Source organism: Archocentrus centrarchus, chromosome 22 (genome assembly GCF_007364275.1).
Source record: "Archocentrus centrarchus isolate MPI-CPG fArcCen1 chromosome 22, fArcCen1, whole genome shotgun sequence".
In the NCBI taxonomy this organism is placed as follows: Eukaryota; Metazoa; Chordata; class Actinopteri; order Cichliformes; family Cichlidae; genus Archocentrus; species Archocentrus centrarchus.
In genome coordinates this window covers 27,309,023-27,335,152 of record NC_044367.1, presented here as the reverse complement: position 1 = coordinate 27,335,152, position 26,130 = coordinate 27,309,023, and the positions used below count along the sequence as shown (strand labels likewise).

Here is a 26,130-nt window from a genome sequence, read left to right as displayed (position 1 = left end):
TCCAAATATTAAAAAAAAAAAAAAAAAAAAAAAAACAACCCACACCACATTTTCTTTCATTTAATGGTTTATTTATTGCTTTCTTACTTTGGTGTAGTATGGTAGGAAGGCTGTCAAACTGAGGAAAATGCAGTTAAGTGTCAAAATGAATGCTCTCCTTTGCAGTGTACTCGTTTCCAAAGCCATCCAGAGAGACTCGTTGGCCAGAATCAGCCGCGTTCGTGTGCTTGTAGCACATCACATTGTAAAAACTTGCAGTCTTGCAGAGCAGCATCCAGAAAGGGACCAAATGCACCAGCCCTGTTTATTTATGCGCTCCATCCTTTGAAGAAGATTGGCTAACTAAACCCTCGTGTTCACCGCTAAGCAGCGGCTCTACCTGTTGTACCTTCCCCTCAGCTAACGGCGGCGCTCCATCACCTGCTCTCTCAGGCTTATTTACAGGCAGCGTCACCCACGAGCAGCTCTCACTGACCGGCCGACAGGCCTTTGAAGTCCGCTCTAATCAGCGCTGCAGCTGCAGAGAGGCTGCTGCTGGTGGGGCTGTTAGTTGTGCTAATGCAAATGTGACCAATATGAAAATGGATTATTATTGCATATAAAGCAGTACTCTGGGTTTATGCTCCGGCTAAAAATAGCTCCAGTTCCACAGTTGCTCATTTGAACCGGCACCGTGTCGGTTTTTGAAGAAAGCTGTTGTTCTCAGACTCATCTCCTCATCTGTCTCATCTGCCTGAACTAAACATCTCTTGTTATCTCTGTCGTCTTGTCTCACAGTCGTCTTCTCAGATCCTCCCTCGATGGGGGGATTCCTGAGTCCCTGCAGTGAGGGTCAACTGCTGGTCATCCGTAGTACAGCGGCCCTCCATTCAGAGCCTGTGTGGGTGTGTGTGTGTGTGTGTGTGTGTGTGTGTGTGTGTGTGTGATGAGACTGACATCTCTCCTCAGCCTTGAATCACTCGGAGCATTTACAGAGCACGTCTGACAGTTTGTTGAAATTCATTGGAGCAGACCTGTCAGTGTTGCTTTTCTGTAAACACTGAAAATCTCTCAGCTGAAGCTTCGCTGTCACTTCTACAAACACAAGCCAGCGTTCAAGGTTAGAGATGTTAGGACCGAGCAGGTTAAGCCTGTGTTTCTGCCTGTATGAGGAAAGGAAAAAGAATTAAGGACGGGGAAGGTAAGGAAAGGAATGGAGAGGCAAGGTAAGGAAATGAGAGGATTAGTAAGGAAAACGGAGGTCAGCCAAGCCAAGGAGCGACAATGTGAGGTGAAGAAAGGAAAGGTAATGAGAGGTAAGGAAAGGAAAGCACAACAAAGGTAAGGTGAGGAGAGGAGTAGTAAGGTAAGGAAAGAGGAATAAAGAATATAAAACAGTATGGAGCTGAATAAAATTAATTCACATTTAAATTAAATGTTAATTCATGTTACTCATAAAAGCTGAATATAACACAATAAAGTAGCTTAATACAGTGAAATAATGCAGAGCAATAAAACAGCTTACTGTATGTAGATGGTTTGACTGTGGCTCAGATTAGTGAGATGAACTGAATGAACATGATGCTGTTTCTGTGTGCAAACATCTCGAGCGCCCGCCCCTCCTAATGGACATTTATGGTCTCCTCAGTCTGCTCGTAACTCGGTTTCAGTGATGAATAGCAGCTGGTGATTCTCCACCACAGATTCTGTTACAGTGAGTGTCTAATGTAGCTGCAGGATCAGCACAGGAGGGGCGCTTCATGTGCTCCCCGCCCTCAGGAGCTTAAAGAGCTCGACCTTGGAGTGGGTGTTCACCGTCAGACTCGCCCATTACTTAAGTACGGGTTTGGTTGGAGCTGCATTTAGACCATTAAAAACCATTCTCCATAACCACCCACAGCGGGCTGGTTTGGCTGGAGAACAGAGGAATATTACAGGCTAGCATCTCTTTCCAAATGGTTTATGTTCCCTAAATTATATGGTGTCTTAAGTCGTTGTTTACAGTAACTGTGTTCATAAAGCTTTGGAAAAATGAAATGCTTTTTTTGGGAAATTAGTAGTCCCAGCATTTTTTTTTCTTTTTAATTAAGTACTTATTTACTTTTCCAAAATAGGCGCTAGTTAAAGTTTTCTCTCACCCGTTGTTACCAGTTTAGTGTAAACTGATCAGTTCTGCATCTGTAACCACATTTTTCTATCCGTTACAGTTTTTCCACATGCTATTATAAAACAAAATAATTAGGACTTTGTATTTATTCACACTCCAAAAGTTGCATTTCTTTCTTGTTGGTATAAATCAAGCGCACCCCTTTCCTTTGCAGCAGCACGTTTTGGCCTCATCCCTAAAAGCACAAACTTACTCGGTTTAGTTCAGCGTGAGCCTCAGCGGTGAGCCTCTGGTCAGCGAGAGAAAAACTGGCGTGGTTTTTGTAACTGATGCTCTCACCCGTCCACGGTTGCTTCAGCTCTCGGTCACTCGCTGGGGCTGCAGCCACCATCTGCACCACCCACAGCCTGTGGTGGAGGCTCAGGCATGCAGGGACTGGCGGATGCCCTTGTGAAATGGGTCGCGGCCTAACTGGCAGTTTATGCTCACCCCTACAAAGGGAGGTGCATGCCAGATCATTGGTGTTCTGTTGGCACAGTTGTGTGGGTGGGTGGGTCTTACCGGCAATGATAAATCACTGCAGGAGCTCGGAGGGAAATTTGGAACTAATGAGACCTTGTGTCGAAAACTTGAGTAAACCTTTGCAATTGCTTTGGTTCCTGTTTTGGTTACTTCAGTTCCTGATGCAGAGCTTTTTGTTGCATAACCTGCTGTTAGACTGCAGCGAGTCCAGCGCGCCTTAAACATCAGTGGTAATGGGACGGTGTGGTTTGTATGATCAGTGGGTTCAAGGAAATACCTCATTTTTAAATCGAATAACTGCATGATGTTTAATGTGAATGAATAAATATGTTAAATGACTGAAATTACAGCACTGACCAAAATCATTGTGATGGGCTGTGTTGGTATTTTCAGCCTCGGGGGGGGGGCCCAGAAGTTTGTAAATGCTGCATGTCTAATAAGATGTTTGCTGCTCGTTTGGGACCTTCGAGCGTGACCGTGCACTTAACGATCGGCCTGCATGTAGACAAAGAGTCTGTGTTTCCTTATTTAATGCTACTTATGCATTTTCTGCCATTTTTGGCTGTTTTATTTGAACTTCAGTGAATAAACACAACTTTAAAAATGGATAAATTGTATTGTAGTCCTTTAGTGAAGACCAGCGCTCTTTGGTGGGGTGCCGGTTTAACAAACAGTACATTTGAAAGCCTGGCAGAGGCCCAAACCTCGTCCCTCTTGCACCTGCCTGCAGAGGTTGGGCAGAAACACTGTGCACTGGCAGCAGGATCTCCTTGAAGATGCTGGGTTGGTGTTGTGGCTGTTAATGCTTTCTAATGGATCTTTTGAGGGGACAAATGGATTCCCTCTGCCCTTCTCTCAGTCACACCACACAGAGGCGAGTCCATAAACCTTTTATGAGCTTCAAGGAGAGCTCGGCTTGTTTATTGTTGGAGCGAATGGCTGAGCAGTGACAGCCGTTGTATACTCGTGTGAACTTCCACATGCAGCTGGTTTCTAATTCACTCAGTTTTGCTCTGCTTTGTTGGATATCTGATGTGATCTGCTGGCGTGAATTGAACACGGGTGTCGGGGATTTGGCGTTACTCGACCAGACGCCGAGGCTTTCTTCATCCCGGCACAATAAGACGGGAACAAATTCACCTTGAGCCAGCTTTTGTGAACGGCTTCGCCGGCAGTAGTTGGCAGGATTATAAATGAAATGTGGCAAACAGGCGAGAGTGACCAGTTTTTCTCTTGAACCTGCAAAAGATGTAGATCCTCAGGAGCACTGCCGGTGCTGTTTCTCCCACTTAAAGTGTGGAATTAATTTTAATAAATGTTTTTAACAGAATAAAGGGTGGCGAGGGGGGAAAAAAGGGTTAATGTGGAGCTGAGACTCTGCTTAATTGTGTGTATAAGATTTACCAACATCAGAGCAAAAACCGAGCAGATGCACTCAGGAGTAATTAAAAAAGCTGATGTTATGCTGTGTGAATGTGTGACTCATGCAAATGAAACACAAACAAACCCTCTTATTGTAACTGCAGCTCCACATTTCCTCAACAATTCCAGCTTCACGATGACGCTCGCTTCCTTTTGAAAAGGTGCTTCATCACTATTGTTTCATTGTCTGAAGTTTCCATTTTCTCACATGTACCAAACAGCAGCACTTTGCTGCCAGGCGTGTACTTACTGCTGAAAATGCTCCGTTTACTTTAGCTGGACGCAGTCGGTTAAATTTGTGGTCACAACCAGCTTTACGGGAGGCGTGGGTGCACGTGTTTCCTGAGGCTCGGGGACGTTGGCGTGACTCTGAGTCGGCTGCTGTCGCATCTAATGTGAGCTTTGTGCTCCTGACACACACTGAATCAGATAAAGCTAAAATAAACACTGAAACTGGCATAAATGAAACCAAAACTGAACACGTGTGAACGAAAAAACAAAAAAAGCTGAAGTGAAAAGAGCAAACATCTCAGAGATAAACTGGATTTGAATAAAAACCAAACAAAGCTGTGATAACGCTGCAGGTTAAAGTCCGTTTAATGTCTGATCGAACTGATTCGGACTCACGGGCAGCGTTCAGACGAGTTTGTGCGTACGTGTGCAAACCGATGAAATCTTATTTGTTGACCTCATGATTAAGAAGAAATTGGAGGATAAACTTTTGTTTCCTGTTGGAGTAACAATTTTAGAGAGAAATGCCAGATCTCTGCTGCACTGCAAAAAAAAGGTTTTTCTTAATTTTTTCAATAGTTTCATAAAAAAATTAATGAAACAAGTGATGATGAAATTGAGTCACTGTGCTGTCATCAACGTGATTATGCCAAAAACCTGAACGCCTGTGTGTGTGTGTGTGTGTGTGTGTGTGTGTGTGTGTGTGTGTGTGTGTGTGTGTGTGTGTGTGTTAAAATACGACTGCATCAGGAAACAGAAGTCTGCTGGACGATGAGCCGGTATCTGAGTGGTGGTTTAAAAAGAGGCCACCGATGCCACACGGTGATAAGACCACAGAAAGTTTACACAAAATGTATTTTTGAAGTTTTCTCCAGCAAATGATCAGAAAACAGATCAGATCAAACATCCAGGACACCAGTGGATACGTATCCCGAGGGCCTGAAACTCAAAGTGTTCTTAGTATTACAGTTAAGTGTTGCATGCCTTTATTAAATAAACTAAAGTTATTTTCCAAATAAAATCAGCTGATTTTGAAGGTGTCTGAGCCACACGCAGCTCTAGTTGAAGCTGCAGCAGTCAGGAGGCCAGAGATTATTTTAGCAAGTGTAGAACAACATACTTACTGTTGTGAAAGGAGGTCATAGAAACCCACGATGAGGACACGTTCTGGCTGCTGTCACATCTGCTGCAGCCCACGATCTGTGCTGACATGTCTGACGGGGGATTTTCAGGCTGCCTCTCGCTGCAAACAGCTGGATGGTGGCGAGCAGAAGGGTCACTGGTGTGCTTCTCATCTTGCAGAGCTCCCAGAGAACTGGACGGACACGAGAGAGACCCTGCTGGAGGGCATGACGTTCCAGCTCAAGTACCTGGGGGTGACGATGGTTGAGCAGCCCAAAGGAGAGGAGCTCTCTGCAGCAGCTGTCAAGAGGATAGTGGCTACGGTGAGACACACACACACACACACACACACACACACTGCAGCCTAAACACAGGGCATCTAAAACCTGTTTTTAACGCATCTCAGTTCAGAAAACCGTTCCTAGAAAATGAGTTTCTCTCGAGCATGTGTGACATTGTCCCCAAATCATCACCTTTGCTACTTAAATATTTTAGTTACTCAGAAGTTTCCTCCGTTATGACCTCACCGACACCTCGGTGAAAAGTGACTGGTTGGCTGCCTCCCTAAGGCCCAGGTTGACATTTAGAGGAAGATGCAATTAGTGTGTGGACACTGTGGCTCAGTCAGCTTTATCGTGGTGGAGAAGGCTTAATGTTATTGGATCTGGCAGCTCAGTGGATAATGAAGTTAGCGGCAGCAGAATAGCAGGACACGGTGAATGAAGTCAGAGGCTCTGATTGGGCTTAATCTGCTGGCTGCCCTCAGTGTCCCCCTGCAGAGGATGTTTCCTCCTGAATGGGATGTGATCTTTAAGTAACAGACTTGATAAAGTAAGAGTCACTTTTTTTTTTTTTTTTTTTTTTTTTTTAGCCCACACTGAATCGAGATTAGCAGCCCAAGTTTCAGACTGTTATGTTTTCCCACTTCTGTTAGCTCACTCACTCTCCCTCTTTTTGTCTCCGTGGCCTCCACCCTTTTGTTTCTCCACCCTTTCCCCTCTCCAGGCCAAAGCCAGCGGAAAAAAGCTCCAGAAAGTCTCGTTAACGGTCTCCCCTCGTGGAATCATCCTGTACGACAGTGCCTCAAACCAGCTGATAGAAAACATCTCCATCTACAGGTCAGTCTGCCTCTTTCAGCTCCTCAGGCAAACACGTCGTGCTCCTGACTCAGTCTGGGTTTGTGAAATACTTCTACCCTGAGCTTCTCTTTATCATCCACAATACAGCAAAGTTATCCTCCTCTTGCTCTCATTTATCGCTGGATGGCTGAGTGTTCGGAGGTGTGGCGGTCCCAAGGCAATGGGAGAGACAGGGAGGGGAGTCGGTCTATCAGCACTATGTCTCATCAATCTCGACTCTCTGGGGAGCTGTGTGTCTGAGCTTTTACCTCAGACGTCTCTCACACTTGTCTTTAAGATCTCACTTGCCTGCCTGAGCCCGTTAAAAGCTGCCTAACCTCCGCTGGCCCCGAGCTGGAATCACTTTTCTCAAATTCCACTTTTATGAGTCGACAAATCAAGGAGAGACGGGACTTTCCACCACTTTTCCGAGCATGATTGGAGGTTATGTTGACTAATTTCTTTTCAGAGCTGGCAGATTGAGGACAACATTTAAATTATTGACAGTTCAAGGTATCAGCGAGCCGTCTGATTGACGAGTCGCGCTTGTGCTTTTATTTCAGAGGAAAGTCTCCCCACCTGTTCAATTTTGCATTGCTTATCACTGAACAACTGTCTCCCCGCTGTGCAAGATGGAGCTAATTTCTCCGGCGTGCACCATTTATCTATATTAAAAATCTAGTCTCTCCATCTCCAGGCTGTTCTTTTTTTTGGACTAACTTGGCTAACAAAGGGAGGGAGAGGCAGAATGACAGATGTCACAGGCTTGAGTGGAGATAAAACTGAACTGATTGAAATGTGTTGCTGGAAGCTGGAAGTGCATCCAAACACATTAAGATCAATTCTTCATTTACTGTTTCCATGAGCATTTCTTTAATTTGCATCTTTTTTTCTTTCTTGGCAGCGCTTCCTTTTAACGAAGGAGGTTTTGAAGGAAGTGAGCAGGTAGCATGTTTGAGAAAATGATGCAGCGGCCCTGAGGTCCATATTTATATTAAAGCGATGCAGGAAGAGCTGACGGCACGTCCTGTTATCACCGGATTAACTGGATACAGAAGGACCATACACCCATAAACTCCAAATGAAACGGAGCTTCAATTTCTCACATAATTTCATTAAAACCACAAAACACTGCACATCTATGGCTCCTCCCACAGATGGCGGGCCCATGAACTGGACTGGTTTTTGCTGAGCCCGGCCACCGAGGTGGGGCTCCACCAGCCCTGGTCTGGGCGAGGATCCTGGAACTGCTTTCATATTGAAAGGAGCCAGCTGAGGTGGTTCGGGCATCTAAGATGTTCAGTGGATGTTAGAGGAACCGTGGGACTTCATGTTAGCTTCATTGTTCAGCTCTAACCCCGTATTTTTGCTGTGGATCTCCAGGAAAATGCTGCGATAATTATAAAGTCACCGATTTGAAGGAATTAATAGTTTATAGTAATTAAAAAGCGCTGGGCGAGTCCAGCTGTGACCTCAGCATGGGGTGGAGACATGAAGCAGCTGGTTGTATCTGCTCCCCAGACGTCTGCTAAGAAGCTGAACAGCCAATAAAAAAACGGATTTACATAGACGCCCAATTTCCCCCAACGCCCTGCCGCCCAAACACGAGCCCGTAAATCTGTTCCTCAGACCACAGCTGTGATTCTTCTCCCCTCCAAACTTTTATACCTCAGCCATTCGTTAGCAGGCTGTGCGACGATCCCACAGTGAAGATGATGGGCGAAGGAGAAAAGAAGGACAGGTGGCAGAAATTCATTATAGCCTTCTTCCATCATTTTGGGAATCCCCTCCCTGAACGGCCGCCGTGCTCGTGGCATTAGAGCAACGGCGTCATGATCGAATAGTGGAGAAAAGCTATTACGGCTTAATTTAAACGCACACTCTGCACCTGAGGCCGGTGAGCAGGACCGATGCCTCTCACACAGACGACAGCAGAGACTCACATTAAGACGACCTTCTGCGCCGAAAAAATAGGAACAGCTGCTTCTGTGCGTGCAGGTTTTTCCCGTGATCTTCAGACGGCACGCCACATCCCATCCTTCTCCTTTGGTTCAGTTTATTTAATGAAGCCATGCAAACTCTTACCAGCAGACTGTGAATATTTTATGAGCTTCAGGTCTTCCAGTTTCATCAGGTTGGGCTTCTTAATCTTCATTAATTTTTCCAGCATTTCTGAGACCTCAGAACTTCTTGTGTCTAAGATTTCATCTCACGTTACTGAGCTTTAGAGAGGAACATCTGTCCGCGGTGTCCGTGTGACCGAGGCCCATCCCTGAGCTCAGCTTTTTGGGATTTTGAGTTGTAGCTCAAAATGAGAGAAAATTCTAATACCGGTGCTATTTGTTCATTTTCCTGCCATGAGCTCGTTCACAGGTGGTGAAATATGACTAGAAAATTAGAAAATTATTTGCACACAGGAGGATTCACGGCTCCAAGAGCGCCCTGAGCAAAGAACCATTTATCCCACAGGCTGAGATGGAGCTGGAGCATCAGGGTGCCACTGGGGTTAAATGATTGCTGTTTAAACAATAACAATGTTTTGGTATTGATCTGATTTGGCCCAAAAAAAAAAAAAAAATCACATAGAGATCTTCTGTATTTATTAAGCTGTGAGGGCTTAAAAATGCTGAGGGCGTGTAACGCTGCACGGCTTCATTAAACATGTCGGAGTTATTAAGCCGTAAATCAGCTGATTGTTTCTGGGATTTGACCGGCTTCATACGGAGCGACCCTGCTCTGATTGAGAACGCGTGGAGCGATGGGTGTGTTGTAGTAACAGAAACCAAACTGCACACATTCAGATTTATGACTTTGTCCAGCTGTGCACCTGCACACAGCTGGGGTGTGCGTTTGAGCACACGTGCAGCCGGCTTTAGGAATACCACGGATTTTAGTTTTCTATATTAGTTTTTGGAGAAATGCTGGATTGGGCAGTTTTAAGTCAGATTTCTGGAATAGCTTAAGGGCTTAGCGCAGATAAATTTTCACTTAATCCGAGATGAGTCTGCAAAGTATCAGGTTTGTTTGTTTTTTAAATTAAATCCTGTGCAAATGTTTGTGTTTGTTTCAGAATATCATATTGCACTGCGGACAAGATGCACGACAAAGTGTTTGCCTACATCGTGCAGAGCCAGCACAACGAGACCCTCGAGTGTCACGCCTTCCTCTGCTCTAAGAGGAAAATGGTGAGTTTAATATTTCTGAAACGCCTCCTGCTGCGTGCGCAGCCGATGCATCAGCTGATGTCGAGCTTGTTGACTGCCGTCGGCTGATATCGGAGTCCCAGTCAAAAAAACATAGTAAAAAATGGTCCAGATCCTTTCGGCTGCAATAAAATGATCAGTGTGGCCGTTCTTCCAGGTATTTCAATGAAGTTTAACATGAAGGCGTCAGAGGTAAAAAGTTGGCAGTGAACAGCATGTAAACAAAGATGGAAAATACCAGCTGTGATTGGGGTAATATACACAAAGTGCTGCAACACATTAAAGAGGCTGAACCCTCGTCCAATGCAATGTTTGTTAGCTCGACCTTGTTTAGTATCAAGCCTGTTTTTAAATGGATACAATCTTACTAAAGCAGGAAATGACATGAAAAGGCTTGTAAATGTAAACAGAGCAGGAACTGGCCCCATATTTCTCATCATATCTATTGCAATAGGTTTTATCTGAATAAATGCAGTGTGAAGTTTGCATTCATGCAGCTTCTGCTCCTGGCTGTATGTGAGGAACAGTTTATTCAGAGACTGCAGAATAACTGCGCTGCCACTTCACTTGTATTTATGCAAATGCCTAAATATTAAGTCAGGAAAAGAAAAGGAGTGGGAGCATGAAAGGCGAGCAGGCTGTCATCCCTCGGCTTTCTCACCATCCCTGGAGGTTAGCAGAGAGAGCGAGCCACTCCCTCCTCTTCCTTCCCCTCACTAATTTCGCTGTGGTCAAAAGGCCACGTTTCCTCCCAGTTGCATAAACAGCTCTTTATGATGTCCACGGGTTTCTCTGCCGTCTCTGTATCTGTGAAGAAAGTCACTCATGCCGGCGGTCGTTTCCTGTTTGTGTCACAGCCATACCTTCACTTCTTTCCTGTAATCCATGAGATGCATATCATGTGTATTATTCATCCCTCACTCCTGTCTGTCTCTCTTCCTCCCTCCCAACAGGCCCAGGCGGTAACTCTGACGGTGGCTCAGGCGTTCAAAGTGGCGTTTGAATTCTGGCAGGCTGCCAAAGAAGGTACGCACGGTCGCCTCTCATCACCAGGGAAAATTTCCCCGTGTCTTCCAGCTCTTGGCCTCGACACCCTCCAGAGAGGTCATGTGAAATACTGGAGATCTGTTTACACTGTTTTCTCACCCACACCCACGTAGAGTAACGTCCTCCCCGATTCCCTGCACGGCGGTTAAATCATCACCAATGAGACCTGTGTGAGTTTAGTTTATTAAAGGCGACTCAGTCACAGTTAAAGACTCTCACGGTTAAAGGTATCGATGTGAGGAGGAGTGGACAGGAACAAAGATTAGCCTGGGGCAGAGGTGGGGGGACTAGAATAGATCGTCTCTCTTCCCTTTACGCTGGTCTAAAGACTCGTGTGTGTGTGTGTGTGTGGGAAGTGGGATTTCTCTCTTCGTGTATTTTAGTTGTGCTGTATGGAGGAACGAAAGTGCCAAAAATAAAGGAATGGCAATGACGCAAATAAGTCATTAAATGCACCAAAATATTTTTGTGCTTTGGATTACATTTATCCTTTTAGAGTTAATTTTCCATTTATTTGTTAATTTACTGTGTAAATGCACTTTTTATTGCATTTACTTCTCCATGCAATAATATGCAAATGGGGTCATCAGTGGGTCACGTGTTTGTCAGTAGGGTCGGTGGTACAGCCGGTCTGTGGGTCAGTCTGTTGTTGGTCCGTCAGCCTGAAGAGCGAAGTTTTAACATGCAAAGAGCTGAAGAGGACCCGTGTTCAGCCTCTGTCTCTCCTGCTGTCCTTTTTAAACTGATAATATTTGTTTGTGCTTCTCCCTTTCCCGGGAGCTCCGCTGCCGCTCTCTTCCCTTTTCTGATTATCATTCAACCGACGCGTTCGTCATCCTCGTGCAGTGACGTGCAGTCGGGAGTTTGCAGGACTGCACGGGAGCATGCAGCCGGACATGTAATATAAAAATGAAAAATCATGGACATAATTATATACAGACTGACAAGCAGTTTCACGGCCAGGTGAGGCCTGTTCTCTCCTTCGTGACAAATTAAGTCGATAAAAGACCTGAAGGTGATTCGAAGTGTTGAACTTGTGTGTGTTAGCTGCTCCCTGGAGGTACAGAGAGGTGGAGATGGAGGTGAGGGAGGCCATCATTATTCTGAAAAACCGAAACAAACCCGTCAGAGAGCAAAAACTTCAGGAGTGGCAAAATCATCAGTCTGCTGCTCTCTGAAAACGGAGGAGGAAACATTTGGTGACGTCAAAGGATCTTCACCCAGTTCTTATATTTAATCTTGGTTGCAGATTGAAAATCCACTGTGGTGGTGTACAGAAGCAAATGCAAATATATCGCGCTGGAAGTGGAAGAAGGATGGATGGAATAAAATCCATCTATGACTTGGAAAAATGTTCCTTTTCCTTCTTTTTTTAAAAACTGTTTATATTTTTCTTTCATGTCAAATTTTTAGGTCAGTGTTGAACCTCTTTAAAATCCATTTTAACTGTAGGTGTGAGTGCTTAGTGAACCGTGGACGCAGCAGCCAATCAGAGAGCTGTGTGAGGAACGGCGTTTCTGCAGCTCAGCAGAAACACGCATGTCATTTTCTGCATGTATGACTCCAAAGTAAATGAGCAATTCTTGCCACATAATATTAGTTTCTGCATCAGCGCCCCTTCAACCGTTTCCTCTATTCTGTACGTTTGTATCGCCCCGTAAGTGCTCTTTGAATTTTATGATTATCCTTTGTTGTCTTGTCTTACACCTGCCTCCCCATGCACGCACCGGTTAGTTGTTTTCTATTCCCTCTTCATCCTCATCCTCAGCTTCCTCAATTTTTTTCAGGAGGGGAGAGGAGGAGAGTGACGGGGGGGGGGGGGGGGGGGGCTGGGGATGAGGAGAAGAGAGGGGCAAGAAAGCATGAAAGGCAGGGCAGGGAGGGGTGTTTGGATGGTGTGTGTGTGTGTGTGTGTGTGTGTGTGTGTTTGAGCTCAGCCTCTGACAGATCCAGTGTCATTGATCCCGTCTCAAGCGACGACGTGCTTATTTATTCAGTCCTTTAGAGATGCTCGCTCGCTCTGTGTGAAAATCCAGCCGCCTCTTTCTTTCCCGCAGCATTTCCAGCCCTTCCTCTTCTCACTGTGGTGATTGGGAACATTTTCATGTGGCCACATTTCCATTTTGAGGAGGAATTTTTTTTTTCTTTCTTTTTTTTCCCCATCAAAATCAAGGCCACGGACTCGTCGCCTCACGCCTCTTCATTTGTCTTTTTTTTGTGTTTCTGACTCGAATATTAAAAAGTGTAATTTAGTGCAGACAGCCACACTCGCCCCTTCTTTCTCTTTCTCCCTCTCGCTACACTTTTCACCTCGAATTTTTAATGTGGGCGAAGACGTTTAATTTAACAAGTTGTTATCTGGTCTGCGGGGTTATGGACGGGAAATATTTTTATGAAGAAGTCGTGGTGCTCTCTTGTGACAGGGAAGAAGAAAGGGAGACGGGGAGAGGGAGAAAATCTTTTGGAGTCGGTTTCATTAAAGTTTCAGGACCCCGGGGATGAGGGCAGGGAGGGAGATATCCACTGTGTCTGCATGCTTTGCTTATAAGCTCTTCACCAACACCACCCACAGCAGTTCTGCACATTCCTGACCCACATTCCTCTGGATATTACAGATGCCATCTCTGCTCATAAGTCTGCAGTCACAGCGGATTCACTGCAAACACTACACCACCCGCTGTCTGTGGGCTGGGTCCATGTTCAGCAGGAGCGCCGCACACGTGCAGATCTGTGGGGGAGAACACGGGCGCCCGGGGACGTTTTTGTAACGCCGCCATTACTAAGCGACCTGCTCGTGGGAAATGTTGTTTTCATTACACCAAGGATGGTGGAGAAATCAAAAATGTCTCCTTGCTGTACGAAGGTTTTGGTCAGAAAAGACGCATCTCAAACAGAGAGGCCGGCTCTGGTTTAAAGCTTTATGTGTTTCTAAGATAACATACAGCACTTTATTTATAAAAGCCGAAACACTGAAAACAACATGTAGTAGAAAAGCTCAATAAATAAGTTCAATAACTTAAAAATGAGGAAAATTAAAATAAAATAAAGGAGTTCGTTATATAAACATCTAAAAATTCTGTATATCAAGCTGGTTGTAGCTCAGTAAAGGACTCAAAAGTAGTAGTAATAATTTTTAGTCTCAGTAAAATGCACTAAAACCCTACATAAGCTGTTTTACAGCTGTTTTTAACAGCCTCACGAATTGAGACTGATACGACCTCGTTCTATCGATGGAGGCAAGTTTTGGTTTGAAGTTTTCAGAAAGTCTCGAGTGAAGACTGTTAGCGCTCTGAACTTCGGTGAATCGATGTGCGTAAATCAGGAGGAGCCAGGTGAGCGCTGGTGTGATGACACTGAGCTCACTGAAGGGTTTGTCAAACCGCACACACGTACGTGTGTGTGTGTGTGTGTGTGCATGTGCTCTCTGCAGAAGCTCTGCAGTGTTGCACATGTAGTTGTGCAGTAGTGATGATTCATTCTGACGCAGTAATTTTAAAAACATGTAACACAGTTTGAACACACCTGTGAGACTCGTAGGGCACGCAGCGGGAGGCCTTAAAGAGGGCGGACTGAGATCAGCTTAAAAGCATGAGCTGACCTTTAGCTGCAGGTACTGTTCTGTAATTGTGATGTTGGGCTGTACCCCTGTGTGTGTGTGTGTGTGTGTGTGTGTGTGTGTGTGTTCTCTACAGAACCTGTTCCTCACATATAGAGCACATAAGTGAACAAAGGCCTATCGGTGGAAGAGGCAGGTTTCATGTTGCTCATTACGAGTCATGCCACAGAGGAATTGCAACATGTGCTTGTGCAAGCTGCAGCAGTGCCCTCAGAAATGGTGAAATATGTGGCTGATGTGTCACAGCTGAGTGAGATTAGATTACTTACAGTCTGCTGTGTTTGTAAACGTTTCTATGAATTTTGTCATGTTTTTTTGTATAAAACCACAGTTGAGTGCTGTTAAACCACAACCTGCATGTTCTTGTTTCCAGTTTAGGTTTTATTGATGTTGACCAGCTGTTAGAAAGCTAAAACTCTGCTGAGTGTACAGCAGCACCTTCCTGTTTAATGTTTCTGGTTAAACTCTGTCCTCAGTAGAGCTCTGTTTCATTCAGTTTATGTCTTGGTCTAGTTTAGGTCCTGCATCGTGTTCGGGCTCGTGGCTGCTGGAGCCGATGGTACCCACTCAGGTCGATGCCCAAAAGCGCCTCAGAAGTTGTTCTCTGCTCTGTGTTGCTTAAAATAGCGCCGGGTTTATTATTATTTTTACAGAAGCTGCTTCAGGCTGTGCAGAGCATATGAGGAGGGCAGGAAATTAGACACCGTAAAAGCCGCTGTGCAGAATAAACCCTCTGGTGTGATTTGAATCCGCACAAAGGACGGGCCAAAGATGTGTCTGAGACTCGATGTCCCGGCTGTTCCCGGGGTTAGTCCAAAGGAAAAGTGTTTTCTGTCCTTGGTTAACTTCGAGTGCAGTTTGAAGTTGTGGTTCTGAAACATGTGAATCGAGCAGGCCCTGAAACGGCTCTGCTGGACTGAGATTAGCACGAGTCTCAGGAAGCTCTGCTCTGCATGGAGAACCTTCTCAGTCGGGGTGTCTTATCCACCCGGCCCAGATACTCTGTTTAAATGCTACAGTTGCAAACCCTGCTGGGGCTGGCAGCAGCTTTTTGGATTTTTTTGTCTTTATTTGATATTAAAAGAAAAATGGACCCTCTGAATGTGGGACTATAGTACAGCAGACCGGTTGGATTACTGAAACGGCTCATTAATTAAGTAAAATATTTCAAGCCTTTTGAGTTTCATTTTGATGATTATGGTTTATAGCTCATGAAAATCAGAAATCCAGTTTCTCTGATTATTAGAATATTTCCAGGGATCTACAATGAAATGTTCAAACGTGTTCATTTACAGCCTCGGCTGTTCATCCTCGAGCTCCTCACGGATCCTCTGTGGGCGTCGGGGCTGACGAGTTGGTGGGTCACTCGCATTCGGTCGTAGTTTTGGCACCGTGGGCCAAATTTTAGTGCTCTAAAATCTCCTGACAGATGTTGTTGACTTTGCGGACTTGATAAAATAATGGTGGACCGACCAGCACCAGCAGATGACGTGGCAGCTCAGATCATCACAGACCCTCCTGGGTTCTGAGCCTCTCCGCTCGTCCTCCAGGCTCTGGTTTCCAAATTGCATCTTTCATTTAAGGTGAGGCGCTTCTGATGATGTCCGGTTCAGGTGATATTAGGAATCCTGAAGATGCCTGCGTGGGGGCTCTTGATGCTCTAACACCAGCCTCGGTCCGCTCCGGTGAAGCTCTCCCGACAGCCTACCGAAGGCTGCGGCTGCACCTTTTCCCACCACGCGTTTCCCTTCCAGCCAACTTTCCATTAACATGCTCTGATACAGCTCTCTGTGAACAGATCTCAGCACAGATCTTCTTTGTAGAGCATGTCAGTGATCATCAAATTTAAACCCCAGAAAGACTCGAGATATTTCACTTTACACATGATGAATATCAAAAATATTAAGTTTATTTTTTAACCATAAAAGTCTGTTTGGAATTGAATAGAATGCCTTTATTGTCATTCTATTCTATTCTATTCAGTGGGTGAAACGTTCAACAACCACGTCTCAGCTCCTGGAAGACAAACTGCTCTTTAAGCAGCACAGCCACACTCGCCCTGCGGTGAGAGCTTCCTGAATCAGACTCACTGACACTGTTTTTTTTCCTCCACCTCGTGTTTGTGTTCAGAGAAAGAGAAACGAGTGAAGTCGGGTTCAGATGGGGAAGGAGCCGGCAGCTCCCAGTCGGACAGCTCGGCCAGCCAGGGCAGCCTGAAGGGAGGAGGTGAGTCGTGTCAGCCATCATCACATCTTCTTCTCTCTTCCTCTTTCTGTCTCTCTGTGTGGCAGCGATCGCAGCCTCTGGGGAAGGAAGAGTGTTCAGCCACTTGTCAAAGGCTGGCCTACAGCGAGGCTGTGGGTCAGCTGACAGTCTGCTTTTCTCTGGGTGTTTGTTTCTCGCTCACATCGCTACAGTTAACAGGAGGTGACATTTTGAGGTGATTATGTGTGGTGATAATGGCGGCGATGATGATCTGTTTAATTCGAGCGCATAAAAGCCACACTGCAGTCATTGTGGATGCATTAAACCAAATCTTGGTTCAGCAATTCCCCTGACATTTTAATCCAAACAAAGGGCCGTTATCATGCTGTTATCCCGCCCGACTCTGGAAGCACAATCGCAGCCCTGTTTGTTTAGAGAGCATGAAGGAACCCCCCCCCCCATTGTTCGATCAGATCGCAGATTGCCTTCTAAACATGTTGACATCCGCAGAGCCAGAGGACCTGAAGGCGTTATTAGTCCCACATATGTTCACAAAGAGCATCCTGTTGTTTCTTATACTCATAATGCTTTCTTTCTGTGCCTGTTGTATTTGTGCATGCCTTTTTCCTGTCCCGACCTGATCCTTTCTGGTCTGGTTTTCCCCGGAAAGTCTTAAAAAAACAAACAAACAAAAAAAACAAACCCATCAGCCAGCAGGCCTCCCACCAGAGGAGCGTATCTCCCTAAATCTGCTCTGATGCTTTATTTGGATCTGCAGCCCTGCACGTGCAGCACTTCATGATCAACATGAGCTTTAAAGATGATCCTCTGTGAGAAGACTCAACAAAGCAGAGATTTTGCAAACAGAGAGGCTTTTTTTGGACTAACATTATCCTGCTGACCCTCTAGTGGGTCATTTAGCTGCCAGTGGACCTTCTTTCTGTGAGGCAAATTAGCATAATTTCACAGAGTTTTTACTGCCAGCGCTGAAGCCGTGATAGGAGATAGCAGAGCCTCGGCGCTCTTACATTTATCTACCCTTCACTTTGTGGCTGATCGACCAGAGTGGCAGCATGTCAGAGAGACTCTCGGGATCAGTGGCGCTGTCGGAGGTGAGTCAGCGTTATCCGTGACACACGATACCCTCGACTTTCTCCTGGCGTCAGGCCTGTGAATGCCACGTCCTGCTGGAACCCGATTGCTGGGAGATTTTGCCTGCTGGAGATGAATCATCCTCTCTGTCTCTCCACAAGGTTAACAGTGGAGCTCATTTTCCCCATAATTTAATCTGATGAGTGTTTTCTTGGTATTACAGTGTTTTTGCATAGTTCTCTGTCATGTTATTATACAACAAATGAAATATTATTTTAACCTTTATTCAAACAGGAAGTGAAACTGCTGTGATTAAGAATCTGTTTGGTAAGACGGCCAATAAAACATGAGATATTACACCGTCATTATTTTATTTAACAGAAACAAAGTGAAGACGCAGTGTGTGAAAAACCACATACACAGCCAGGTGCTGCTAATTACATGCACCTGATTAATTGCTCAGCGAGTGTGAGTGCACCTGTAAAGGCCGAAGCATTCAGGTGTGTCTTTACACTGAGCATTTGAAGTCCATCCTCCTGCAGTGAGAAGGATTATTCACAAATAGAAACTATTCAGCTGGCAGCCTTCCCAGGAGTCGATGTCCCAGCAAATTCACCCCAGCGTCACACCGTGCAGCGCTCAGAGGAACTGCAAAAAACCCACAGGCCTCAGTTAGTGTGTTAAAGGTTAAAGTTCATCATAGTAGAATTAGAAAAAAACTGAACACTTGTTTGGAAGGGTTGCAGAAGAAAGCTGCTTCTTTCTCACGACCTCCAAAGTATTCTAGAGTCAAAGCTTGGCCCAGACTGTGCCATGCAGCAGGACGGCGACCCCAGCTCTGCAGCAAAGCTGCACACGGGCTGAAAAAGACTGAGCCGTGCCTGATGCAATGAGTGTGAATGTGTGTGTGAATGAGGCATGCAGAGAAAAGCACTAAATAAGAACCAGGGCATTTAGTATTTCACCATTCAGTGACCGCAAACCTCAGTGACCTGAAGCAACATTGTAACGAGCGGCCCAAAATTCCTCCACAACAATGTGAGAGGCTGATGAAGTCATACAGGAAACAGTTACTTGAAGTTATTATTGCTACAATCTGAATCCTGGGGTGTAATCAGTTTTTTTACTTCCTGCTTCTGCACTTTAGTTTCTGTTAAATGTCGTGTGTAACATGTTCTGTTGTTCAGCTGAGGCTGTATTTAAATCACAACCTGCTCAGGACCAGATTTTTTTTTTTTTAAATATCCTGATGCATAAAACCTCAGGACTGAAGGGGGCCGTACTTCATTTTTCCTCAGCGCAGAGATAATGTGGTGGATTTGGCTAATTTTGTATGACCAGCAGTTTAAAATCGAGATAACTTTTTTTTTTGGGGGGGGGGGGTGTCTCAAAGATTCTACCCGCTTGTTAATTTTCTATCAGGTGATTGATTATTTGCAGCTCTAGTGAGAAATGTGTTTGCTCGTAGACCCATCTTCCCCTAAAGGTAATAAATAAGCTTTTAACTGAAGGGCATTAATCATCGGATGAGCCCCCACCCCCTCCATAAAGGCCCCTGTCACAATATTACCTCTTTTATAACAGCAGAAAGTCTGAATGCCGTTTGTTGACACACAGCAGGGATTGAATGGAAATCTTATTGCCCGCTGACCCGGTTGTTCGGGAGCGTTTTTTCCCTTAAGGAACATAAAATCCAGTAAGAAGGTCGGCGAGGATCGAAGAGTTTTATATCCCACATTAGGAGAGTCGCCCGGGTTTTACTGTTTTCAGGGGACGACATTAGTCTAAAGACTCGCCTCAAATTGGTGTTGACACACATTATTGACATGCATTAATCATCAGGCCGGGCCATTACGAGCCGATCCCATTACAGATCAGCGGTGTCATCGTAATTAGGGGCGGGGTCGCTCCGTGCTCGCTCATCACTAAGTGACGTGCTGCATACGGCTGGATAGATGAGATCCATTAGAAGCTTGATGATGAAAAGTGGACCTTAAGGGGGGGGGTGCTCTGCTCTGCTCGTCTCCAGCTCCATGCTTTTATTCTTGGAGCAACTTCGCATGATCAAGATTTTAAAATGATCTTTATCTTATACTGAGCTGTTATGGCCTCCCTTTCAGACCAGCTTCCTTCTGATTGGTTGCCCCTCATAAACAGGATGGGTGGCGCTTCACCAGGAGGCTTCCCTGAGTCGATTAAGGCTTTCCCTCTTCCTCCATCTTCTGCACACGCTCGCTTCTGTCTGTTCGAGTCGGCAGCGCTCGTATGGATTTTGGAAGTAAATTTATTTTATGAACTTTGTGTTTTTCAGAGGTCGCCACAGGGAAGCTTCTGGATTTGGCAGAGGGAGCGAACGCAGCGCTGACCCACTCAGGAACAAAGCAGAGCGCGTTGGATCCCTTTACGGTGCATAATCACGCAACAGAGAACAACAATACTGTATGGGTAAGACGAGAGAGGGGCTGGTCAGTAAGGTTCAGCTGTTCAAGCTTGATGATAAGAATGCTGTGAATGAATTACTGATTAATGTGCCGTACCTGCTGGATTCAAACAGCTGCTGAAGTAGACAATAGCCTATTGAACAGAACTGGCCTTATCAAATAGCTGGAGAGGGTTTGGGCTGCGAATAGCTTAGCTCAACCTACTCAGAGCATAGAGCAGACTTTATATATCATAAATAAGCACTGTTAATCACCTCACAAGGCCAAAACTTTATATCTGACTGGTATGTGTGTTTTTTCTGCCTGGCAGGAGTTGGAGGACGGTTTGGACGAGGCTTTCTCAAGGTGAGCAGGGCGAATTTGGGTTTTCCCTCAAGTCCAAAATCTAATGAGCCTCACAGGCTGCTGTTCTGGGATCAGGAGGCTGTAGTTTGAGCTGCACTTGCAGTAAACACTGCCTCTCCCTCCGCTCGGCTCAGCCCGGCTCAGTTTGCAGGCCCTGACTTGGCCGACACCCTCCCTGAGTCACGCTGCTGTGTAGGCTCTGATTGCCACACAGTGATTTCATGAGGGGGGGGGAGCCTGCGGTTACAAATGGCTGCAGCTGATGGGCAGATTGCTCTGTATTTATATCGCACGCCAAAAGAAGATATACTTAGAGTACAGTGCATCCTCACAGCTGTTAATCTGATGAAGTTCGACAGCAGGGTCGGACCCTGGATCAGGGCAGAAGTCTGAGTGCGTACTGAACTAAAAACCTGGTTCACTGCAGTAAAAGTTAATAAAAAAAAGACCTTCTGAAAGAAGAGAACGTGTGAATAACAATAAAAGCAGAAGTCTTTAGGAAACGTGAGGTCTTCAGGGTCAGGGTTGATTGTTCATTCTCTGCTGATTAAAACCCTTTAAATTGTGTCTGCGCGCTGATCAGGACGGCGTCCGCTCTGATTAATGCTTCAGCTCAGCGTGTCGGCGGCCCGCTCTGATAAGCTGCGGTGGTCTGCTGTCAGGGCTGCACGCTGCAAATGTTTACAGCTTCTCATTTTACTGCCATAAAGACTCGTTCAGCCTTTTATGACTGCTTTTATTTCCTTTGGCTCTGCTTTTTATTCCCTCTAATTCCACAGCGAGCCTCACATTCTCTCACTTTTCATTTAGTGGCAGGCGGATGGGCTCCACAGTCTCTGTAATCAAGCACTAAGAGGCCATTTTAGCCCCGTTATCAGATGATTATTTGTCTGCACACGCTGTAATTACACCCTAACGCCATTAGTTGCTCTCTGTGATTAACGAGGATGCTCCCGGCATAAGCGGAGATGCATCCGCTAATGGGGGGGGGTTCAGGGTCCCCGAGGGAAAGTTCGATGTCTTTGTCAGGAGGAGCTGATTGTGCTGCGTGATGTGGGGGGGGGGGGGGGGTCAGAGCAAAAGAACGAATTCACGAGTGTGTGAATGAGGATGTCACTGAGTAATGATGTTATTTACAGTTTAGCATGAGTGAAATAAGCTGCAGATTAATGGATTGTTTACAGCAGAGTAAATGTGACTTTTTAATCACTGTTCTGTCTGATTAGGAAACAGCTCAATATTATTCCAGATTAAAAATAAAAGCAGCAGCAGAGAGTCGTGCTCAGAGGGTCTGAGGAACTCATTAATATCAGGCCTGAGAATCACACACACCACATGGAGCTACTTTTTATTTCAGGACATTTGAAAAGTTTCATTAGGGTTCAGGATTTCCTAGTTTCCCCTTCTTTCATTATAAATCAGTTTAACTACACGTTTAATCCCTGAGCGCTCTTCTAACGATACGCCAGTTTAAATAAATAAATAAAATATAAATAAAAACCAATCCGCTCGACTCTTTGGGTTTCAGAAGGAAAAAAGAACAGGAACTTCCCTCTTATTTAACGGTTCATCTCTAGCTTACTGTAGTGGAGGATGTCAGTATGAACGCTGTGTGTTTTGATGATGGTGATGGCAGTGCATGTGTAACACCGATCAATGCCATAACACATGCGCTGTCAACCTGGGCGAACTCCCTCGCATCAGGTGTTTCCTGTTAGGTTAAAGGTGAGCTCGGTGCGACCTTCCCCCTCAGTGGATCCAAAATGCCCACGCACAGAGCGACAGAGCCACCACAGTGTAGGAGCCAAGCACTCAGGGTTTTCCTTTGGTTTGTCGCCAGTGACTTCTTGTTGTGATTTGGGTCTGCGCTGCCCCCTGCTGGCTGTGTCCATGATGCTCAGCTGTGTAGGGGCATCATGTCAGGTTTCCTGTGCTGCGGTCTTCTGCAGGTCATGTTTAAACATGAACATTTAAACATTAACTCAGATAAACGTCTGTTTCTTTATACTGAGGCCTTTCAGGAGACTTTGGACTTTGTTGCCTGATTTGTGATGTTTCCTTTGCATCCTCAGCCGCAGTCTGGATAGCTTTGAATCCTACTCAGGTAACAGTATCATCACTGGATGTTGTGACTTCCACCTCATCATCCTGTAGTAAACCTCACTATTCAAGCCTGCTCGTCTGTGTGGATAGCAGTGATCAACCAGGTCGTCTAAGACACGTGTATCTTCACATCATGTTTCATGACATTTCCCATTAACATAGCACAGAACTGTAGTTCGACTAACATTAGTGCACAGTAAGGAGGAACCCTCCCCGCCTTCACATCTCACTGTTTAATACCTATAAGGACGTCTCTGCCACAGATCCTGCACTCTGTCCACGTCCTCAGCACAGATGTTTGCCTCACATCCATGAGCTTTGTCCCCGAGACTGAGGGTGGCATGTTTCCATGAAGTCCAACATATTTACAGCCTAAAATAAGCACTGTGTATGTACGGTCAGAAGGGCTCGTGCTGGATTGTCGTGACTGGTTCACCAAGACAGTTATTTTATTTCCACTTCCGGCTGCATTGTTTTTAATCATTGTCATCACAAGTATGTCCATTTTTATGTCTGTGTTTGTGCACGTTGTACCGACCGTCAGTCAAAGATTTCTAAATGTTGCAACGTGTCGTTAATAGTAACTCGGATTTTATCCATAGACTGTATATAAAAGATGGACACGGCCACATCACCCACTGGTTTGCATCGTCCATCCAGCCATCCATTATCTTCTGATCACCTGAAGTCGGGTCATGGTGGAGTACACTGAGCGAGTATTCCAGATGTCCTGTTTCCAGCAGTGGTTCCCAGTTTCTTCTGGGGGATCTCAACCCATTCTCAGAACAGATGAGATGTTATATCTCTGGGTCGATCTCAGTTCAGAGCTCAGTGTGATACTGTAATATGAACTCTTAATGCTTCAGCATACCGAGACATTTGGGACAGTTTGATGCTCCCAACTCTGTGGGAACAGTTTGGGGATGGCCCCTTCCTGTTCCAACATGACTGCACACCAGTGCACAAAGCAGCTCCATAAAGACATGGATGAGCCAGTTTGGTGTGGAAGAACTTGACTGGCCTGCACAGAGTCCTGACCTCAGCCTGATAGAACACCTTTGGGATGGATTAGAGCGGAGACTGTGAGCCAGGCCTTCTCTCCAACATCAGTGTCTGACCTCACAGATGTGCTTCTGGAAGAATGGACAGAAATTCCCATAAACACTCCTAAACCTGTGGAAAGCCTTCCCAGAGGAGCTGAAGCTGTTATAGCTGCAAAGGGTGGGCCCACATCATATTAAACCCTCTGAATTAAGGATGGATGTTACTCAGGTTCATGTGTGTATGAAGGCAGATGAGTGAATACATCCGGTGCAGGTTTTCCATGAAGGAAACTTTCAGCTGCGACTTCATTCTTTCCGTAGGTGAGAGGTGGAACGTTGGCTCGGCTGGTCGCCTTCTCGCTCAGCTCCATCATGACAGTCCAGCACCCTCGGTACTGCTGACATCACACCGTCAGTCCTGTTTCTGAAGCCTTGAGCAGAAGATTTTAGCTGCACACTTGCAGGATTGTATAAGGCAGCTTACTGAGCTTTAGCTTCCATCTGGCCGCTAATGAGGACCATTATTAAATTACCTTCAGTGATTGAGAGCATGAACCCATCAGCCAAAGCCCTTTTATGTAACTAGACTTCATTTTGCATCCAGAGGTGTCACCATTAAAACAGAAGCCATGTCCATCTTTGATGTACAGTCTATGGTTTTATCAAAGCAGTTACTAATAAAATGTCTTTTTTTTTTTTTCCTCCCCTTGTTGCTGCAGACTCGCTGAGTCTCGCACTAACCCCCAGGTCCTGGACATTGGGGTGAACCCTCAGGACCTCAGCACTGAAGAGTGCCTGTCCCCGGGCAAATGGGACCAAGAGGAACCAGACTTCACCGCACAGAAAGACGCGTGGGGGTTCTAACGCGAAGCCGCTGCCAAGAAGGGAAAACCAGGGAAATGAGGGGAACGGTGGTAAACATGGACGAAAACTGAAGTGGCAAAACGGACACTGTGACGTCAGTCACGTTTCCCACCACCTCCCTGCGGTCGTCTTCTCTCTGACGCCTCTGCGGTCATGTGACCGGAGGACGGTGACCCGAGCAGGCTGCTCACAGAACAGGCCAAAGCAATACGAACCGTTTATCCTTTAATTTTTTTTTTTTTAAGTCAGTTCGTGTTTGTTACAGTGTGTTACTCCTGTGTCTGTTTACTGTTGTGTTATGTGCTTGTGTATGTTGCGTGTTTGTGTGGATCTGCGGTATATAAGCCTGCAAAGCGAGCTGAGTACTGATGCGAGTGCAGTTTGTACTTGAGTGCGAGTTAAAGGTCAGCAGTGAGTGTTAAAGATGGAGGGGAACTCACTGAGGTGCAGTCATGTTATTACCTGTGTGCTTCAGCCTGTTGTTGGCAGCAAAAGCTTTAAAAAAATGTGCGTTTGTGTCGTTAAAGAGTGTTTGTGTGGAAAAATGGATGAGAACAAAGTGACAATCTTATTTTTTTTGTATTGCAAAATCTATTTTTGCACTCAGCATTCATCCGCGTTCAAAAGCACATTTCACGTGAGGGAATTCATGTCCAAAAGTGTCACTCTTTGTTTCGGATGTTACGCAGTGCCTCTGTTCACCGCCCCGCTCGGACTGTTTGATTCATGATGAAACTTCATCAGCTTCATCAAACCTGCAGCCTCACCAATCAGCTCCGAGGACAACACGAGCATCCGGGAGGGTGGAGGCGTTACACGGCAGTCTGCCACCACCTGTTAGAGAAGTTCCCAGGGATCGATCCCAGTGTTATTTTTGGCATTTGTTAATATATACTTATAATTTAATTAAGCTGTTTTCATAAATTTCAATAAAAAATCCAACTATCTGTAAGTATCACGTTTATTCTTAGATTAAAATGCGGAATATTATTGTTTTGCCCCACTGTGAGGATTTGCTGCTTTCCTATTTAACTTGTCTTTAATACAAAGATTATGACTATTACTAATAAAATGAGTAATTCAAAAGTATTCCTGTTTAACTGTGAAACTGCCACGGTCAAAAACAAAAACAAATATATTACTAATGATTGTCGGGTAAAATTAGTTTTTTTTTATTAATATGTATTTAATTAAAAAAAAAATAAAACAGCAGATTTTCTTTCGGAGTCGTACAGAAGGTGTCGCCAAATCGCCGTCATCATTTGGAAACACGCATGCGCAAAGGATCCACAAACCACAGGTTACTCTCTGCTGTTTCAGCGCAGCCGCGTGGCAAAGATCAAATATGAATTATTTACACAAATATTCACGGTTTTTATTTTTTTCATGTGGGTGCGTTTATCAAGGAGCTCCAGCCGTCAGCCCTCCACCTCTGCCTCTGTGATCGAGGACCTTACCCCCCCCCCCCCCCCGCAGCTGTCCCAGCAGGAGGTGAGCAGTCCACACACCGCGTGTTTACTTTGAGGAAGCGCTGCACGAATAAAATCACACTAAACGTATTCTCACGGTCACTGATTCTGTGGAGGTTATAATGAGGATGTGCTCTTAATGACTCACCTGGGTAAATATAAACACTGTCTTACTGTGCCATCTCGTGGTAAAAATCGGTA

At 45.4% G+C, this 26,130-nt stretch overlaps 1 protein-coding gene across 4 annotated transcripts in view; it reads left to right on the top strand.

Moving 5' to 3' along the window:
* Positions 1–25,407, top strand: part of ldlrap1b (low density lipoprotein receptor adaptor protein 1b) — a 42,580-nt gene extending 17,173 nt beyond the window's left edge. The window contains exons 2-10 of one of the 4 annotated variants that reach the window (XM_030719415.1): positions 5,564–5,706; positions 6,389–6,501; positions 9,572–9,686; positions 10,658–10,730; positions 16,498–16,593; positions 19,976–20,070; positions 20,416–20,450; positions 22,523–22,554; positions 24,316–25,407. In XM_030719415.1, coding sequence (XP_030575275.1) covers positions 5,564–5,706; positions 6,389–6,501; positions 9,572–9,686; positions 10,658–10,730; positions 16,498–16,593; positions 19,976–20,070; positions 20,416–20,450; positions 22,523–22,554; positions 24,316–24,362 — 749 coding nt within the window. In that variant the 3' untranslated portion in view covers positions 24,363–25,407. Of the gene's footprint in view, positions 1–5,563; positions 5,707–6,388; positions 6,502–9,571; positions 9,687–10,657; positions 10,731–16,497; positions 16,594–19,975; positions 20,110–20,415; positions 20,451–22,522; positions 22,555–24,315 lie in introns of all 4 variants that reach the window. The other 3 variants (XM_030719413.1, XM_030719412.1, XM_030719411.1) reach the window with 3 other exon arrangements.
* The last annotated feature ends 723 nt before the right edge of the window (positions 25,408–26,130 follow it).